We start from the raw sequence: 20,097 nt of genomic DNA, 5'->3' as shown, positions 1-20,097 counted from the left end.
GAACACATGTAAACATTGTTCCCTAGGATGAAATCCTCACCTCATACCCATACATAATCACAGTAGCATTCAAATGATTATGGCGATATCTTATCTGCAAAGTTTAATGGTTAAGCAATAAACCTCGTATTGTATTCCTTAATACTATGTCTATCTAGAGTTCAAATATGCTTCGCAGTTATGTTTTCAATATGCACGACTTGAAAGATACGTTAGGGAATGAAATAGTTCAAGTCAAATATCACTAACCTCAAGTGGAAGGATGATTGTTGTCGTTGTAGCTTCTTGCTTCTTCACATCTTCAAGTCTTCGCAATACTTGTAATGTCACATATCCTAATACTTTCAAGCTAACCTATACGAAGTTGACTATAGTACATAATCAAGCGACTCTTAACATGAGTTTTGATTCACTAAAATATGACAACCAAACTTGACATACCAACGAGCAATGCTCTAACAAATATGATACAACAAAAACACATCGGGGTAGCTAAACCCATATGAGAACACCTTCAAGCAAGGGTAAAGCTATCTTAATGGTCTCATCGGACTTAAGCAAGCTACTTTCAAAAGCATATATATTTATAGCCTATTCAGTGTAACACTGCTCATTAAACTCGTTGGTAGGACAATATTTCTTATGATCGCTCCAGTTAGCCTTCTGCCGATCGTGTGCCAACTGAAGACCGGCCAACTGAGCCTGAACCCATTACAACTCTTGGGATATCTTGTTAAAATTTCGAAGCCTCCCTTCTAACTCTTGCTTGGATCTCTCGGTAACATCTCTCGCCTGCAACAGCCGATTACGATCCGAATGCAGGTCTCTAAGCTGAAGTCTTAATGATCCACACTGAATCTCCAGAGACTCGACTAACAAACTTTTCTTGGCGGAGGCCCTTTGAGTCTGGAGTAAATGAGCCCGAAGATTATCCATCTCGTCGGGCGCATACTCAAACCTTTGATATCGAGCTAGCTCGGCTTGAAGCTCCTCGATCTGTGCAGCCTGACGATCAATCTTATAATCTTTATTGTATATTTTATGTCGAAGTGTGTCTACCAGACCCGATTCGATGTCTACATTTTTCTTCATTTCGGCGATACTCGGAGGAGGCGTCTCTATCTAAGCTAGAAATCTCGGCTAAGAAGAAAATACTACACTCAGGATATTGGCACTACACTATCAATCAACAATAACAAAGTTACAGACAAATACCTTTAGCTTCGGATAATTGAATTTCTAGTCCTCGGGCTCGTCCCTGTTCCTATTGCATCTGGGACCGAAGTCTTTCCATCTCGTCTAACTCCTTCCGACGGATAGCAGCCTCCAACAATCTTCGGTTCACAGCCTACAAAAGTAACACGCCTCACATCAACAAACCACTTCATTCCATAACGAGTGACTGATTAAGAAAGGACGACTCACCATGACATCAAAGCTATCCATCAAGCCAGCATAAAGGGGCACATCATTGATCATTTCATCGCCAATATACGAGCTAAAGTCAGGAGAAGTAAGTGCACCCAGGGAGTCATAGATCGGACCTGAGAAGGTAAATAAAGTGCTACCACCCAAGCTCGGGGCAGAAACATCTTTGGGCTGGTTCTCTAACACTTGATGGTCTCCACCCAAATTCTTCCCAGTAAGAGAGTGTTATGGGCCTTTTAACTCCTCTTCCTGATCTAAGCCCTCAGACTCCCCATCCGAGTCCCCAAAAATCTTTTCATCATCTTCATTAGAAGATATCACCATGACTACATCAGCACCAGAAATAACAACCCCTTTCCCAGCAGGCGATGCAATAGGCTGCAGAGGCACACCCTCGGAATCAGTATCCTTTCCTTTAACTCCAGATTTACCACCTACAATGGTAGATGAAACGTCAGAAGACCCCTGGGGCAACTTCTTCAAAAAGTGAGATAAAGGCAGCCGATCATCGGGATCCTCACCATCTTTCGTCGCAGCGGTACCAACACCTCCTTTATCAGCTTTATATTTCTGCACACGAGTCATCGTCAGATCCATTCAAGACAACAAATAGGGGCAAGTACATGTACTGTAAACAAAACAGTATATTTGTTACCTTTCCTGTCTCCTCCTCGACTCCTGTGCTAGGACCCCTTTCCCTCTTCCGAAGGGTTGAAGCCCTAGGCTGACCACTTTGAGACTTAAGCTGAAAAAATACAAACAAGTTAAAACATTACCCTAGCAGGTACCGAGCCGACCAAGTGAGCAGAAAAAACAACTTACTCGATCAGCGTTAAGCACCCAGAATGGATAAGGCTCGGCAGGAGGCGGAAAGTTGCCACTTAGAAGAGGACCGTAAATGGCAAGAGGGACCCGATCCCAAGCAGTATCACTAGTTTGACGGGCATGCTTATTAGAATTAGTACCACCCTCGGGATCCTCGTCCAATATCAACTTGGGAAAACCACCAGTAGGGACTTTGTTGCGATGAGGACTAGCAGCAAAAACAACAAGATCACCGTTAGTAGCAGTCCCGCTCCGATAGTTGGCAACAAAGCTGGAAGAAGTGTAGTCACCCACTTGAGAAGGATCATAAGTGGACCAAGGAATGAAGGAGCACTCGCCCCGACCTCGTCTCTCTCACTCAGCCGCAATACAAAATGTGTTACCATTCCATTTGGCTAGGGCACGAGATGGACGAATCTGGGATAAAACTTCATACAAAAAAGGACGGCTAGGATCATATAGAGGAAAGCGTAACCCGAGCTCTAGCTGGCCTTTGGTGATAATAGTCGCCTCGGCCGAATGAGGAAACTTTACAACTTCCTCCTTCTTCAAAGTTCCCCTTTGGCCAGATAAGAGTCTGACATCATATCCATGGAGGTCAAAGTCATCCTCCAGTTGCTTGATAAACTGCTCATCCGTCAAGTCTTTGGTAGATTTCTTATCATTCCTACATGAAAACGGAGGAGAATCATCAGAAAATATTGAGTTAAGAGCACGATGATCATGGTGCGAAGGGCTTTCAACAATAAACAAAGAATCAAGAGGAACACCATCATCATCAGAAAAGGTATAACTCACGCACCTCTTCTCAGTCATGGAGGGAGCTGAAGAAGCCATTGAAAATTTGAAGGAGAAACGTGAACCGAGGAATATAGAAGAAAATGATGAACGGCTGGAATCACAACAACAACGAGAAAGAAACAAGGGCAGGATCAAAGGAATATTAGGGTTTTAAGGAGAAGAAGAAAGGAAAGTAGAGAACAAAGGTCACTCAGACGACAACTGAAGAGAAAAATGGCAGAAAAGCAAAGAGCGTGGTTTTGAAGAAAGAAAAAAGTAAGAGATTAAGGGTTTAACGGGTGAATATATAGTCCCCACGGTTACAACCGGAGAAAGAGGTAACAAGTCATAAAGACGGAGATAATGGGGAACAACATGGCGGAAAACACGGCATGCCCAGAGACGTGGGAAATGAAGCGGCTTCTTCCCTCGTGTCGAACACACGAGTGAAAGAAGGGGCAAATGTAGGTGTAAATAATCCACAGACTCGGGTCGAACAACCACTAGGTGATGTCGCACCCATAGTAAGGAAGATTCGAGGCACTGAATCATCCTTTCTAAGCCCGGCGCAAAAAAGGAGGCATCAGAAGAACCCGTAAGGCCATCACGTGTAAAGGTGAAGCTCAGATGTGATGGAAGAGACTTCTATCGGATGACAGGTTAATAAATGCTCTGACAAAGTAGTTGGAAGGATAAAAGGAATCTGGTCAAAGTAGGACTCTGGAGTAGCGACATCGGATCGTAATAAAGAACGACATTGGGTCGTGCTAAGCAGTCAACATCGGACAGAAGAATGTTGGGAGATGACCTCACCCAGTCTAGACCGGTATATCGGGAGAAGCACCATAGGGTACCCGAGAAGAACAACAAGGAAGATGTACTCCGACTCACACAGTAATATAGTTGTATCATCTTGAACGCTTATAAATAGAGAGCTTTGTAATAAGTAAAGGGAAAGCATTTTTTGGTGAGAGAGAATCTATATTAGAACCTTGTAGTGTGACTAGTGAGTTGTAAGTGCAAGTAACATCATCTTGTAACCTTGAATCAAGTAATAAGATCATCCTTTCACCCCCGTGGACGTAGGTAATCATACCGAACCACGTATATCTTGTGTTCTTGTTCTTCACTTGCTTGTATTGTTCCATTGAGTGTGTTTGATATCCTTTGGATGTAGAAGTAGGATTTTACGCATCTACAATCGGGATATTCATCGATGATTGGGGCTGGATTCTAATTTCTAATCAACAACATCTTGCTTTTGATCATCTTCATGAAAGAATGAAGTATTCATCATCGTCTTTTTCACTATTATTTTCTTGTACAAGTGAGCATGTGGTTTAGATAAAGATTTTAAATAATGTTATACCTCTTATAGAATCGCCTTCTTTAATTTGATCATATATTCATATCTCGGATCTCGTCTTGGTGACAATTTATTAATCCAAACTCTTCGTTTTAAAATCATCATATTAGCCCTAGAATCGACCTGACTCTGGTAACAACTGATACAGATCGGAAGAGCTCATTTTTCTAACAATTTAATATTTTTTTTTCACTAAAATTATCATTCATAAAATACAAATAATAATAGGAAAAATAATAAATTTGGTTTTCATAAGAACTATAATTTTGGACATACCAAAATCTTCCAAGGCATACTGAATGAAGACAAAAAAGGTTGTGAAATAGCAAAAACAGATAACCCCTTAACCCAAAAATTTTTAATGGCAAATCTGCCCTTTACGTATTAGTGTTAATAATCTTGATTAGTGATTAAAATTCTAATTCTTGATTCAATGGAGGATGAGGAGGGTCATCATTCATCTAAAAAACCTAGGAAAATACATATCAACTACAAAAATGATCCAGAAATGGCTGATTTCTTAGATTATGAGAATGATTTTACACCCACTCAAACTCAAGCTCAAACTCAAACACAAACTCAAGATGATGATTTTTATGAGCCAAATCCTGATGATGAAGACATTGATGAGGAACCCAATGCTTCTAATACACAGGTACACTTATATCCTATACTTAATCTCACTTCTATAGCTCTCAATTATCAAAAGTTAGGTTTTTTGAATCATGGTTCGGCGAAACAGGTTGAGGTTCGGCGAAACAGATTGAGGTTCGGCTCACATCTATGAGCCGAATCTACCAATTGATGAACGGTTCGGCTTACTGAATCTGTTTACTGCATGTGCCGAACTGTTTGCTAGACACTAGTTCGACTTATATGAAAGTTTCATAATAAGCCGAACAACATCCTGAATAGCTCGGAAAAAAAATAATTACCGGTTCGGCTTATATTTCGAAAATCGTACGAGCCGAACATCAATTTGTTATTTTTTGGGTTAAAATATTGTTATTGGTTCGTCACATATTGAGAATATCGTAATAGCCGAATCTCGTTAATGTGCTAGGTTCGGCACATATTATGATTATCGAATACGCCGAACCCCTATGCATCTCTATCTGTGACTAGGTTCGGCTTGAAATTTCATGAAATTTCATGCCGAACTGTTCATATACACTTACAGGAAGCTTTTGTGAAGAACAGTTCGGCTAAAAACGCAACTCAATTTTGAGCCGAACCCGATACTGTAACCGTCATTTAATCGATGAAAAACAGCAAATAGGAGATTGGGTTTGTAAAACTTGCTTTCTTATCCTCATTTCCGGAGTTGGAGATGCAGCTGGTTCAATTTCTGGTTCAATTGGTGGTTGATTTTCAGTTTCTACACCTCCATCTTCAATTGGTTATTCTTCTTCAATTGATGGATTAGAAGACGATTTGGTTTGCCTAGTCCCTGCTTTTCTTTGTACGAGTCATTATGTGGTTGAGTTTAATCGACGATCAAATTTTTACGAATCGACAATTAATCACGATGATGAATTATTTTTTTTCGCAGGAGGGGGAAGAGTTCGGCTAGAGGAGGAGGAGGAAGAAGAGATGGTAAGGGAAACTGATTTTGATTTTTTAGAAAACTGATTTTAGATTTTTGTATTAAGGGTATATAGGTAATTGAACTACCCATAGGGTACCCTTTATAAGGTCACCCAAAATGGGACTATTGTTTTGTATGCCTAGAAAGATTTTGGTATGCCCAAAATCAGGGTTCTTTCATAAACCTCGCTTCACCAGTATTTTCATAATGGGCTCATTTTTTTCATAGGACCGTAAGTTTTACCAAAAATAAATAAGCCCAAATGTCACCGTAAATAGCAAGGGGAGGATCCACCTCGGGTCAGATATCAGAGGGTTTGCGTGTGATTTGGACGAGTCATTTGAGCGACCGGTTTCTGTCTTATCGGTCGCTCTCTATTCTTCTCTCTCTCCGCTCGACGCAATTGCTTCTTCTGGTGTTTGAACATGGAGTCTCATCATGCATCTCTAGGCCGAAGAACGGTACATACACTGTTATTTCTTTCCTCTTCTTTTTAGGGTTCCATTTTTGTTTAATTGGGGTAAGTTATTCTCACAGTTGGAAGAAATTCGTCAAAAAAGAGCGGCAGAAAGATTAAGCAAAGCTCCTTCTGTTGGATCAGATCTACCCACCTCCGTTCCTTATGGTATGTGAAACCCCCTCTTTTTCTATCTCCCTAATTAATCATTTCTTGATTCTAATTAGTTGTTTTGTTCTGGTGAATTATAGGTGGGTTGGTGAGATCAGAAAGCGAAATTCGACTGTCTGAGGTACAGTTATTTGTAATTTGTATCATCATCTGATGTCAGTTTGGAAAAGTTATTGGGAAACAATCGTAATTTGATGGAAATTTGTTTAAGATTTTGTACCATTTCTGATGTCAGTTTGAAAAACTTATTGGCAAAGAATCGTAATTTGATGGAAATTTGTTTAGGAAGGGGGTACAATTGGGGTTTGCTGAGCATGATTTTCACCGCAGGTTGATATTCATGGTCTAGTATCACAAATTAAAGACCTTGAGAGGAAGAATGCTGCCTCGGGTGAAGAAAATAAGAGCTTAGCTTCAAAGGTTTTATTGGAGTCAAATTTTTTTTTTTTTTTTTTAAATTCTTATTAAGGATTACCTTATATAATATGTATTTGGTCTAATAAACTTTTCTTCCTTCAGCTTCGCGTAAAGGAAGAGGAGAATGACGCAATGCAGAGGCGTTTAAATGATTTGGTGAGTTCTAGCTTTGCCAGGATATATGTTGCTTAGTTTCAATAGAAAATCTATAACACCGGCTGTCATATCATTCTATCAATATGTTGATTATGTTGTGAATTGAAAAATGTCTACAACACTAGAAAATTTTGGTCACTTGGTAAAAGTTGAGCATCAGTTTTTATGGGCTCCATCATGTCATGTGTTCTAAACGGTCCAAACTGGTGATGATCTTCCCAGTAAGGAAACCAATTGTTTGTCTTTAATGTAAATGCCCAGTGCATACCTATATGTCTCTCTCTCTTATTCCTCTAATTTATGTTTTGTTGGCATTGACATCGCAGGAACAGAGCACCGTGCCATCACTTAGGAAAGCCCTCAGGGATGTTGCAATGGAGAAAGATGCTGCAATTGATGCAAGGGTACACACTATGACAAAGCTTTTTCTTTAATTTTGGATTTCCTAATAATTATTTTGCGTGATTCACTTAGTTGCTTGCATTTTGCTCTATCTTTGAATTCTATTGCTTTAGTGTAGGAGGATCTCTCAACCCAGTTACGGTTGGCCAAGAAACGTCTAAAAGAGGCAGAAGAGGAACAATACAGAGTAAACAATTTATTACTATGATTTGTTAAGCAATTAAAAACTAGATTGCTATTCGTGTGATCATTCTAACGGGTATCACCCCACTAGACTGAGGAACAGGCAGAGGCGCTGAGAGCAGAATTAAATTCTCTACAGCAGCAGGCTATGATGAATCCAACTGGTATCATCTCTCCTATGGGTAGCTCACCAGATCATATACAAGCGCTGGAAACAGATATAGCTAATTTGAAATCTGAGTTGCAGGTTCGTAGTTCAAATGAACTTATATGATAGATTTCAGAACATTTGTAGTAATTATCTGATAGTTGACCAAACTGTAGCAAGAGTCACTACTGAGGCAACAAGAACAGCAAAGACTAGCAGAGGTTCAAGCGCAGAGCTCTACACTTATGGCTGAAAAGCAAGTGTTGGATGAGAAACTAGAAGCTTTAACCAGAAATGCATCAGGTGCCGATTATTATTTGCAGGATGAGAACCTTGACTCTCATTGTTTATTTGGTGCTACCTTTGATCTCTATTTGTGTTCTGAACCTGATATTTGCTACTTAATATTTAATAATTCTTTTTCTCCCTGATATTCTGGAATGCCTGTTAGCAAAGTCTCTGTGAAATGCTGATTATGAAATAGTAATTTTGTTTTTATTGTGATGCAGAAGCCTCAGATGAAGCTGCTAGCAAGGCGTTCTCGCTGGTAAGGAGTGATATCCTGAACAATGTTGTGATGATTGCTTAATGGCACTATCTTTGCGGTCATATACTCTTTCTTGTTTGCCATTGCAGCAAGAAAAGGAGAAACTAGAAAGACAACTGCATGATATGGCAGTGGTGGTTGAGAAACTTGAAAATAGCCGCCAAAAGCTATTATTGGAGGTACCATCTCTGCACCTTGGCATCCTGGGTTAACTCAAAAAGTTAATTAGATGGGGATTTCTGTCTTACGGTCATGTATTTTGGTGTCAGATTGACTCACAATCTTCGGAGATAGAGAGACTTTTTGAGGAAAACCCTAATCTCTCAACCTCTTACGAAGACGCAATGGGAGTTGTGGGGCAGTGGGAAAACAAGGTAGGTGACGTACATTAGGTTTAGTATGTTTTGTTTTCTTTTTTACATCCGCCGTAGCAGTTTAAATTCTAGGCTTCATTTCTCATCATCTCTATTAAGATTGCACCACCTGAACCATCGTCACTGTTCTTTTATAGATTTTGGAGGGAAAGTCTGTGGGATTGGATCTTAAATGTGCTATTATATCTTATTATGGGCCAGTTCTCTACTATTTTTAATTTTATTTTTCCTAACATGTGAAACTTGTAGGTGAATGACTGCCTCAAACAGAATGAGGATCTTCGTGCACTGCTCGGACAGTTGAGAGCAGAACAGGCCAATAAACTGATTTCAAATGAAGCCTCAACAGCATCTAGTTATGGCGGTGCAAAATCTAGTGGGGAGGCACAGACAGCTGAAACTTTGCTTCTCAAGGTCCGCCTTCAATCGAATATAAGGAGTTGTGTCCTTTACTCTATATTTATGTTTTATGTGCTTCACTGTGGAGGATAGTCCTGAACTGTTAACCAAACAGATTCACCTTATGCCTGAAGTATGTGTAGCGTTTGCTGAATCTAATTGCTCTTTCTGTCTAGGCCCAACTTTCAAATGAACAGAGCAGAGCAGAGGAACTATCTGCAGAAGTCATGAAGCTTTCAGCTCAGCTTCAGCAATCAGTTCAAGCATATAACAGTCTTTCTCGCCTGTAAATGAATCTTCTCCCCTTAGCTACATCTATTAAGTTTTGTTTAAAAAACATCAATTTATTGGACTATCTTTTGACTTCTCTTTCTCCCTTAAACTTTTCAGCTACAAGCCTGTACTTCGTAACATCGAGAGCAGTCTCATCAAGATGAAGCAAGACGGTTCTGTATCAGTCCAGTAAATCGACCTTTACAAGAAAAAGAAAAAAAGTTAGAACTACCACACAATTACTATTAGCTGTGAATTTTTTTCGTGTTCTATGTAAACTGTAACTTAGTTAAAATCCATTTTTTTTTCTCAGATTGACAATTTGGGTTAACCCCGACTCATATGTTATTCTCACAGAAATTGGGAAGTTAGTTGGGGGATAAAGTTATACAAACTGGTGTGGTTGTTGAACAATGCATTATTGATAGGTTACGTTGGATGTGCTTCATGTAGTTTTTTCCTTGCAGGCTATAACGTCACTGTGAACCATGGTTGTGATTTCGTGAGAAAACGACTGTAGAAAAAGGGAAAAAAAAGGTACAGCATTTCCGAAGTTTATAAAGGTATAAAGGATCGAATATCTTGCAGGATGGAATTCATAGGATTTCATTAAGATTACAACTCCTGAAAAAGGATAACAACTTGGATCCTCATTTATTGCTTGGAGCTGTTTAGCTTGCCTTCACAGCCTCCTCCATTTATTCTTGCTAGCCTATCAAGAAGTAGTAAATATATACAATAAAACACCTATCACCAGCTGAATTTTAAGTTTGTCTTCGCAAGAAGCAACCACAACTGCATCAGAAGGAACTTGAAAGACGTTGCTTCTTTCGTCTACTTTCTAGATTTACATAATTTTTGTTTTCCTATCTGTTGTAGAGATGGTGTTTGTTTGCTTCGTGAGAATATCCTCATTGATTTTGAAACTCACAGGAGGCCTTCAGTACTGTTCAAGTTGGAAGAGTACCAGTACGGCGGTACCACCAAAAGATAGTGCAAACAATTTAGCCCATGTACCTTTGAATTCACTTTAGCGGACTATAACAACAAAATACGACCAAAAGTAGAGTCGTTGCAGACTGGAATGGATTTAGCCTTTAAATATGCAAAAATTAATGGTGGTGCTGGTGTATGGAAATTTTACCAGCTGGTACATCAGTTCCATGTAACCGAGTTATAATTTTTTCTCTGTTCAAAAGTAACTGAAAAAACTGAGTCGAAAGGTTATACGTACAGTGTTACGTTTCTTCAGTTCATTTCATTTCGAGCTCTCTGTGAAGCATTAATAACTGTACACCTTCACACATGTCTCTCCCAGATCCAATGACCAACCTCACCAGTAGTCACCACAAGAGCATACCCCATCTCTGAAATGGTGAAATCTGTTCACGTCTCTAACAAGAATCTCTCTATTTGCGAACTTGGAAATGAATTTCGTAACAGAATGGCAGTCTTCACACAGTCTAAGGTTCTTGGAGATCCTAATTGTTTCACCTTTGCTGCAATTGATGAGTCCAAAAGCCAGTGCGAGTTTTTCGCTGTGACCTAATAAGATTTGTTCTTTCTCAAACTCTTCAAGATCATATAGGACGACCTTCGTATCAGGAACATATCCTGTTTCTTTCATCTCCATAGACAACTGAGCTAAAAAGGCATGGAGCTGTTCTATTTGTGGGTTAAACTCATCAACGGATGTAAATGAGTACATCTTCTTCTTCACTTCAATCCAGCTGCAGCCAGGAAGTTTCTCTAATCCCCTAGCTTCGAGAAGCTTGCGCACCCTATTCACCTCCTCCCACATCATAGCTTCTGCGTAGATACCCGCCAAAAGCACATAATTCCCCGCATTCATGGGCTCAAGCTCGAAAAGACGATGGCAAGCTGTCTCAGCAAGCTCAGTGTTACAGTGGATTCTGCATGCACCAAGAAGGGAACCCCAAACAGTTGGCCCTGGTTCAATCCGCATATCTTCCACCACTTTTGCTGCTTCTTCTAACCGACCAGCACGGCCTAGTAGATCAACCATACAAGCGTAATGTTCTGCACTAGGAAAAATCTTGTATTGACGCATAGAATGAAACAGTTTCTTTCCTTCATCTACAAGCCCGACATGACAGCAAGCTCCTAATACACTTACAAATGAAATTTTGTTTGGTGAAACTCCACTGTCAATCATATCAATGAAAACCCCAATTGCTTCCTCACCAAAACCATGAATTCCATAAGCAGATATCATGGAATTCCAAGAAACAACATCCCGCTTATCCATCCTATCAAAAACCCGACGGCCAATCTTTAAACAGCCACACTTTGCATACATTGTTACTAGACTGTTGATCACCGGTAAAATCGAATCAAGACCCCTTCTAAGAACAAAACCGTGCATCAGCTTCCCTTGTCCTAGAGCAGTTAAAGATGCACAGGCTTGAATAACACTAACCATGGTAACTGAATTTGGAACACAATCAGGATACCCAGCCATCATTTCTTGAAATAACTTCAGTGCTTCAAAGGGCCTTCCATTTTTAGCATAACAAGCAATCATCGCACTCCAAGAAACAACGTTTCTTTCGACCATGAAATCAAACACATTAAGTGCATTTGAAACGCAACCGTACTTGGCATACATGTCAACTAAAGTAGTACTAACATGAATATATGATTCAAACCCGTGTCTTAAAATATGACCATGAATTTCTTTTCCTTGCCTAAGTAGCGAATTCGAATTCAATGGACTAAGGCAAGCCTTAAGTATATAAGGATAAGTAAAACGATCAGAAGGAATTCCACTATCATTCATCTGAGTATAAATCTCTAAAGCTTCTTCACCATAACCAGATAACGCCAACGCCCTAATAAACGCGTTCCAAACAAAAATCGTTCTCTTAGGAAGTTTATCAAACACATAACGAGCATTATCCATAGAGTTGAATTCTGAGTACATGTTAATAAGTTTAGTGGCAAGGTAACAATCTTGATCAAACCCATTGTTAATTAGATGATTATGTACCAACAAACCATGTTCGTAAGAATTTTGAGTGATACAGGAGAGAATTAAGAGTTCATAAGTAAGTTGAGTAGGATTTGATTCATTGGGAAGAACTTGAAGAGCTTTTTCAAGATTTCCTTTTCTACACAGAGATTGAATTAAGTGGTTGCTACTGTTATTAGAAATTGATTTGGATTTGGTTTCAAGAGAATTTGTGATGGAAAGTTGGTTGAAAGAAGCAGAGGTTTTGAACGAGTGTTTCTGTGGGAAATGAGGTTGGAGTAATGACGGTACTGGGGTCTGAAACGCCCACATGGGATTTTATTTTCTTTCCACAGATGTTTGCAACACTGAAATGACTTTAGTAGGATATGGAGAGTGGGTGAATGAGCGAGCGAATTTATACGGTGTATAGCGAGCGAGAGGCTCTGGATTATTGATAATTGTGGTATTTCGTCTTCCCCGCTATCGACACGCGTATTTTCATGATTATTGGAATTGCTAATTTAAATACTAGATCAAAATTAGAAGACTTTTACTAGACGGAGAGCAAAAATTAATCGACTCGCCTATTTGGACCGAGTCAATTTATTGTTTTAGTTCGGACCAGACTACCTTCTTGGTGTTACCGATTTTTATATAAATGTTCTATCTCTATCTGTAAACGAAAATTTCTGGTTTCCACCACCACCAACGTTTATATCATCCATCATCTAAATCAACAATCAAAATCAAGTACAAAAAACATCTCAAGATATATTTGTAGGGCTGCTGAAAGAAACTAATCAAGAATCTCTTCCATTAAACTAGCGTTTAGATCTCCATTTTTCTAATATAACTGCAATTAATCACAAATTTCTCCTTTAATAGGTTCTTAATTACTCCATCTGTCTGTTTTTAATAGGTTGGTTTTGTTTTTAGAGAAATTTAAGGAAATTAAGAGAACTAATCATTGAAAGTAGTCCTCATGACACTTGTCAATAAAAGAAATGAAGTGAAATGGTCCCCATGACACTTGTCAGTAAAAGAAGTAAAGTGAAATGATCCACATGACACTTATCATCAAAAGAAGTTAAGAGAAAAGTGGTCCTAAAAAATTAAAGTAACATTTGACTTTCCCAATTAGGAAACCAACCTATTTTTTTGAAACACTTATTTATAGAAACCAGACTATTAAAAAGGAACGGAGGGAGTATAAATTTTCTCATGATGTTGGCCGCACCATCCGTTTGCGGTTTCATTAATGAATCCCATCACTTCTAGGTTTTTAACATGTTGTACGTATGAATCATCAAACTTGTTGATATCTTGGCAGTTATTTGGTAAAACAACACAATTTAAACTTATTAATGGTATTAGTATAGATGGTCATTGGATTACTGGTACTAAAGTAACTAAACCCATAATCATTCATCGTCTTTTTAGGGCTGGTACACTAGAGATGCGTACCCAAATTCTCTTCATTTTCAAAACATGGAAAACTAGTACGGCAGGCTCATTCGATATCAGCCGATCAATTATAAAACTAACTAGATTTTAAGCCCGTGCTACGCACCGGGCATTTTTTCTAACCATATTTTATCGGAAATGCCATTCACAGCTCCACTTACAGCTCTATTCACAGCTCGAATGCTCGGTGTTGCAAGAATATTGGTTCATGACTTACAGTCAGGACCCATCGCTGGATAAAAAGGTTCACCATTTTAGAGATGTAGGGTTTAGATGTCTTGAGCTGTGAGTGGTGTGGTGTTTTTGTGCTGTGAATAGCACCACCGATATTTTATGTCCTGGCTAAATTTTTTATTAGGCGTTACATTTTTGATTAGGCGTTGCTCGGCTTCGCCTCGCCCCGTCCTGATGCATTTTTGATTTGGTGTTGCACACCTTCACCCCGCCCTGTCGAGATACATTTCGAAAATATGGTACATCCATCCTTATTAGTCGACCCGGAAGGCCAATAGAGATAGAATTCATTAGTCGACCCGGAAGGCCAATAGAGATAGAATGCTCTCAGCACAATAGCGTAACATGTTGTTTGGGCTCTACATCCATCCTTATTCCTACTTCATATTACTACCATATATTCACTACTACAACGTCGAAAAGAATTGCACAACATGTATAATATACCTAAGTAAGATGACATAGAGAAGTGTACGTTTTACATATGTGCAAACATGAATGCCAGTCCCGAAATACCATCGAAGCGGAAAATTTGAAAACCACTTACCGAAGGCAAAATTAAATTAAAAAATCACTAAATATTGTGAAATTGGTTAAACAGTATTCCAAAGTGTCGCAAAGAATCCATGCAACACAACAGGTGAGGCGCAAGGATGGACAGAATGCCGAATACAAATTTTACACCTGTTATTTTTATTTAAATATAGTATATTAGTGTAGAAGATGAAAGTAGTTAGCACTTCAAGACGGTACACTGCAAGACTTGGGATTCACCAACTCCATGAATTTGAGTCATTCTCTTACATCAAGTTACATAAAGATGGCAACAATTTAATCCCTTCAAAATGTAAGCATCATGTCCAGTCCTTTCTAAACTGACACCCAACTGTCACGTTAACAATATAAAAGTCAAAACTTCTACCATTAACCTTAAAGATGCACTTGATATTTTCAACTACAGTAGTGACAAAGCCAAAAAAAAGTGAACAGCTAATTTAGAGATAATCCAGTAACCCTCCAACCCAATATTCAAGTCCTTGGTCTTCAATCAGGTGAGCGGTCATTTGTAAAACGATGGTTAAACTGACACCCAGACTTCACCATAAGCTAGTCCATCTCTTCTCATGCTTTAGAGTATCCAATGTCAAAATTTGGGGAGCTAGATGAAGACCGAGCAGCCAAGTTCCTTCATCCTGCAAGATCGCACATGCGATTAGCTTTTGCAGATGGTCGTCCTCAAAAGCTAAAACGTAACCTTGAAGATGCACTTTATATTTTCAACTAAAGAAGGGGAGATCTGCTACTTACTGCTCAGTAGTGACAAAGCCAAAAAAGTGAACAGCTAATTTAGAGATAACCCAGTAACCCTCCAACCCACTTTTCAAGTCCTTGATTTTCAATCAGGTGAGCGGTCATTTGTAAAACGATGGCCAAAATGACACCCAGACTTCACCATAAGCTAGTCCATCTATTCTCATGCTTTAGAGTATCCAATCTCAAAATTTGGGGAGATAGATGAAAACCGAGCAGCCAAGTCCCTTCATCCTGCGATTAGCTTTTGCAGATGATCGTCCTCAAAAGCTGTAAACCTTTTCATCTAAGCTACCAATTGAACTATACCGTGAAAAAAAATTCAAGTATACTCATTTGTACGTCAATAGTTCTATTGGATTATATTCAGAAGCAAGCAGATATGCAAGTGCATTATATAACTCACCAGCTCAGACCCTCAGTCCCCTTCGAACTCATAATCTTACATTTAACCGTACTCTTTTTATCAGCTGGTCCAAGTGGACACTAACAATAAGCTAGAAAAGTAAACAAAAATATTTATAGGATTGGAGAAAATTCAATGAGGTGAAGTTAAGAGTTACATACCATTCACAATAATCCTTTCACCAAGCAAGAATTCCACCTGTATAGGATCATAAAATAAGTCTTTGGCATAGTTGTTTGAAACTACAGGCAATTCAAAACATTCGATTAGTTGATTTCTTTATCCAGTATAAAACACATACACTATTGTAATTAACCAACAACCAAAATGTATGTCATATTTTAAATTGAAACAGAACAACCTAATTTCTTGAAAAAATGAAACCCAAATTATCTTGATCCAATTTTATCAACTACATGGGATTTGCAAGTGTTTTTTTTTCACTCTCACTTATAAAATAAAAAAAGACAGTATCATGAGCCAATTTTAGAAAAGGAAACAAACCCATTAAATAAAATGGATGTATCATCGAACTAAAACACAAAAGTAATGGTATGAATTATTATCCACCTTTCCGAGTCTGCATGTCTTTGAGCCACTTGCAGCATTACTCCAAACACTGTAAAATCAGCCCATCAAGTATACAAATACGCTTATGCAAGTTAATAAAATTGAAAGTATTAACAATATTTTTATTATTAGAGGTACTTCCATAAGAACCCAAAGCCTAAATTTGGAAAGAACAATTCAATATGGATTCTATAGACATTTATGACTCCTCCAGCATCTTCCTGCAACCCAGGCCATAAATGTATACTTAATTGAAAACGACTATTTATTGATAACAAATGGTTAGTATTGTCACCTTCTTCTTCTCTCGATGGGTTAGTATTATCACCTTAGATTGCCCTAAAATAGAATTCAAATCTGCAAGAGCAGCACATATATACAAAACGTTTCAAATTAATGCTCAAATGACTTTTAAAAAAGAGACCATGCTAACTAAAAACCACTGCTAAACAAAAGGTATATAGGGAGTACACCACTTATGTATGATTAGCGTGTTAGGAACTTGAACAAGTGACAAAGATCAGAGTTATTTCAATTATTATCTACAACACATAACTAAGGGTTTTCGTCTAGCTCTCTTGAACTTGAATGGGCTTTAAACATCGGTTCCAGTATTAACTAATTATTCTATAATAGAATATTTTCTTCTTCGTATAGTTATAAAATTATGCACATGATTACAATAGGAGTAAGAGATGATAAAACAAAAAAAGATTAGTGTCAGCTTACCATAGACATTTGAGGTGTTCCTAATCTTCTGATTTCATGACAATATCAGTGGCAGCATATAATCGTACACACAAAAGAAAATCAAAAGCAAGCAGATCAGGGAGAAATAGAATTCATACCTGATTAGGATAAGAAAAGAGTTGGTAATAGAGAAATAAAATTTAATTCAGGTAGCCTATCCATTTGACTAACTGCGATGGTACGGTCCAGGCCATCAACTTGCGGTTAGCTACACTTTTTTTTTTTATCTCAGAGAAGAGGTTAAAATAAACATTACCAAGAGATAATCTACTCGGCCTTATTCAGTTATTTTCCCCTTCTCACATAAAAGATCAAATCAGATAAGAGATTAGTAATCCATTAAATGAGCATGAAAAGCAATTGTCGTGAAGATTTTTTCAAAAATATTTACGTGACTATAGTTATATTGTTGGAGAAGCAATGAAAGTTCCATTGAAAGAACATATATATAGTTGCATTTCAGTGAGGAAAAGATCAAGGTATGTATAATATACAGGTTCTTCAATATCTGTCTTGCAAAAAAGAAAAGAGGATAAAATGTAAGCTCTCACTTTTCAACAGTAACTTCTTTTAAGCAACCAACAATTAAATGCAAAAAATCACAAATAGAAAATGCAGATCCAGAATGCAAGTTCACATGATATTCAGAAACCATAATGCAACTGAGGGTGAAATTTTAATTGCCAAACCTCAAATCAAAAATAAGGAATCTGATGGTTACTATAGAGTTGCTTCGCTTCATGCAGATTCTCCTTTCACAATTAGGAAACACAGAACCCATACCAACATGTTTTATAAAAAAAATTCAACGAAACCGAATTCAGACAACGACTGCCACAACAAAATCAAGCAAAACATCTATACCTGTTAAATACACTGACCTCATTCATTTTTAGCTCCTATCAAGATGCTGCTCCATTTCTCTGGCAAGCTCAGACCGATCTTTCCCACACAATTTCTTCAAAATTAGTTTAAGTTGATCATAGAGGATACCCGTAGAAATCAACTTCAACAAAACTCTTCGTAGCAGTGAGCCCCAACATTCTGAAGCTAAGCCAAATTTGCTGAGCTGAAATGATCATCCGAAACAAAAACAATCACGCGCATCACTGAGACATCCAGGCTAATCATTTGAACACAACAAATTCTCACAAAAACTGAAAAATCAATAAAAAAAAATCAGTCGTCAAAAAAAAAAAAAGACCGCATATTGATCCTGCTCCAAGCTCACACCATACCAAACAGAAAAAGAAAAGTAATGTTCAGACTAATAAGAAGTACAAACCTCTGTTTAACCCAGATATGGCCTCTGCCGCTACAAAATATGACAGAAAAGAACAGTCAATACCTTTTAAATGCACTGGTATCCTACCCAGCCTCTCATTCGACCACAAAAGTTAACCTTGATATCCATTATCGCATCCCTAATTTAATATATCCAAAGATCAACAATATCTAAAGAATCTGAAGGCTGATATGAATTTGTCTCGTGTAAGAAATTTGAACCACCGAAATTCGAATTCTGTCACAGCTGACTCATGCATTAGGTCAATTTCTTCTTAGAATAGTGGAAGTGCATCAAAATAAGACATTTAAGCACATGAATTAATGATAATTCACAGAATTATCAACTGGTGTTCAGCCTCATATTTTAAACCATTTTGAACCTTAACTAAAAACTCACCACCATAACCCCCGTAGATAGATAGCTTAATGCAACAAAGTTCGTTCCTAATTGAAAAAACAAAAAGTAAGGAAGAATACATAGACTTGACCACTTCATGCGAATCAATCGTGATAAAAGATAATTAATGCATGGTAATAGTATCGTTAAAAATCTCAGCTGTGGTACAACAAAAACCCCAATTACTTCCCATTTTTTCCTGTAAAATCTGTGAATGAAACCTAAACAGAAGCAATAAATTTGATTTTATGGGTTAGCTACTGTGGATAGGAGTTGAGATTAGATTGGTTACTGTTGCTGGCAATCAGAAATAACAACAATAGAAATCAGTAGATACGAAACCTAACTATTAATCAAGCAATAATAACAAAAAAAACACGATTATACTGTTTTTATGTTTGTCTATAGTTGAGAATGGGGAAGAAGCAGGAAGAGAAAAAAGGGTTAGACTTAACAATCATGTAAATAAACCATTTCCAGCTTCAGCCGAAATCACATCTGTAAATAAACCGGGCAAACAATTATTAAAGGAAAAAAATCAACAATAAGAACGGGATAAAGAGAGAATCAAAATAAAAAAACCTTAAAATCAAATGAGAAACCCTTAAAATCCTTTTGCATTATCAGGCTCAAGGTAAACCCTAATTCGGATTTAAACATACATAGTAACCTAAAAAAGAAAATTGAATCAGAAATTATTAGGTTTGGGAAAACAGATAAAAATCCCTAGTTGATCAAAATAATCAAATCCATCACATAGGCGGAGCTAGATCGAACAATGGAAGAGAGGTTTTGTTTTAGTGAAAGACCGTCTTTTTTTTAGGGTAAAATAGGATAAAACGATAAATAAATTACTTTATTTTGTGAGCGAAAGCCTTGTTTTTCTGTGAGTGGGTGAGGATCACCGTTCAACGTGGAGCCTTATGAACTTAGGATTTTAAAGGAGTTAGAATTACGGGCCGCGAGTTATAACCCCAAAGGTGTCACTATCCATATACAAAAACTCCAACAAAACAAATTGTTTAAAAAAACCCCATTTAACATAAATTGTCTATACTAGCCTTCTAGTTTAAATCACCCCAACAAAAATAAAAAACAACCCCACCTTTAATTTTAAATCACCCCAACAAAAATAAAAATCAACCCCACCATTAATTTCTATTATATTATCACCACCACAAAATAACACC

At 37.9% G+C, this 20,097-nt stretch overlaps 2 protein-coding genes and 1 long non-coding RNA gene across 12 annotated transcripts; 1 reads left to right on the top strand and 2 right to left on the bottom strand.

The window, feature by feature from the left end:
• The first annotated feature begins 6,294 nt into the window (after window positions 1–6,294).
• Window positions 6,295–10,383, top strand: LOC113309604 (spindle pole body component 110-like). 2 transcript variants are annotated; one of them, XM_026558056.1, is made up of 16 exons: window positions 6,295–6,448; window positions 6,525–6,612; window positions 6,696–6,736; window positions 6,946–7,035; window positions 7,135–7,188; window positions 7,515–7,592; window positions 7,709–7,777; window positions 7,865–8,020; window positions 8,098–8,224; window positions 8,431–8,468; window positions 8,558–8,647; window positions 8,738–8,842; window positions 9,092–9,256; window positions 9,418–9,527; window positions 9,632–9,735; window positions 9,982–10,383. In XM_026558056.1, exons 1-15 carry the CDS (start codon window positions 6,413–6,415, stop codon window positions 9,705–9,707), a joined length of 1,323 nt encoding a protein of 440 aa, XP_026413841.1. In that variant the 5' UTR covers window positions 6,295–6,412; the 3' UTR covers window positions 9,708–9,735; window positions 9,982–10,383. The 2 variants fall into 2 exon arrangements, with proteins under 2 accessions (XP_026413841.1, XP_026413840.1); XM_026558055.1 differs by lacking the exon at window positions 9,982–10,383 and having other exon boundaries at window positions 9,632–9,962.
• LOC113309603 (pentatricopeptide repeat-containing protein At3g46790, chloroplastic-like) lies at window positions 10,338–12,953 on the bottom strand. Of its 2 annotated transcripts, XR_003340686.1 has the most exons (2): window positions 10,749–12,953; window positions 10,338–10,460 (listed from the first exon to the last, which is right to left on the bottom strand). XR_003340686.1 is itself a non-coding variant. In XM_026558054.1 (1 exon), exon 1 carries the CDS (start codon window positions 12,816–12,818, stop codon window positions 10,848–10,850), a length of 1,971 nt encoding a protein of 656 aa, XP_026413839.1. In that variant the 5' UTR covers window positions 12,819–12,953; the 3' UTR covers window positions 10,590–10,847. The 2 variants fall into 2 exon arrangements, 1 of the variants encoding a protein (XP_026413839.1); XM_026558054.1 differs by lacking the exon at window positions 10,338–10,460 and having other exon boundaries at window positions 10,590–12,953.
• A 1,896-nt stretch (window positions 12,954–14,849) lies between these two features.
• On the bottom strand, window positions 14,850–19,715 carry LOC113309176. Of its 8 annotated transcripts, none has more exons than XR_003340428.1 (4): window positions 16,769–19,715; window positions 16,474–16,522; window positions 15,495–16,145; window positions 14,850–15,379 (listed from the first exon to the last, which is right to left on the bottom strand). It is a non-coding gene; the product is annotated as an uncharacterized LOC113309176 (long non-coding RNA). The 8 variants fall into 8 exon arrangements; XR_003340427.1 differs by having other exon boundaries at window positions 15,495–16,101; XR_003340426.1 differs by having other exon boundaries at window positions 16,474–18,380; window positions 18,509–19,715.
• Between the last annotated feature and the right edge of the window lie 382 nt (window positions 19,716–20,097).

Source organism: Papaver somniferum, chromosome 9 (genome assembly GCF_003573695.1).
Source record: "Papaver somniferum cultivar HN1 chromosome 9, ASM357369v1, whole genome shotgun sequence".
NCBI classification, from domain to species: domain Eukaryota; kingdom Viridiplantae; phylum Streptophyta; class Magnoliopsida; order Ranunculales; family Papaveraceae; genus Papaver; species Papaver somniferum.
This window is presented reverse-complemented; position numbering and strand designations above follow the sequence as displayed.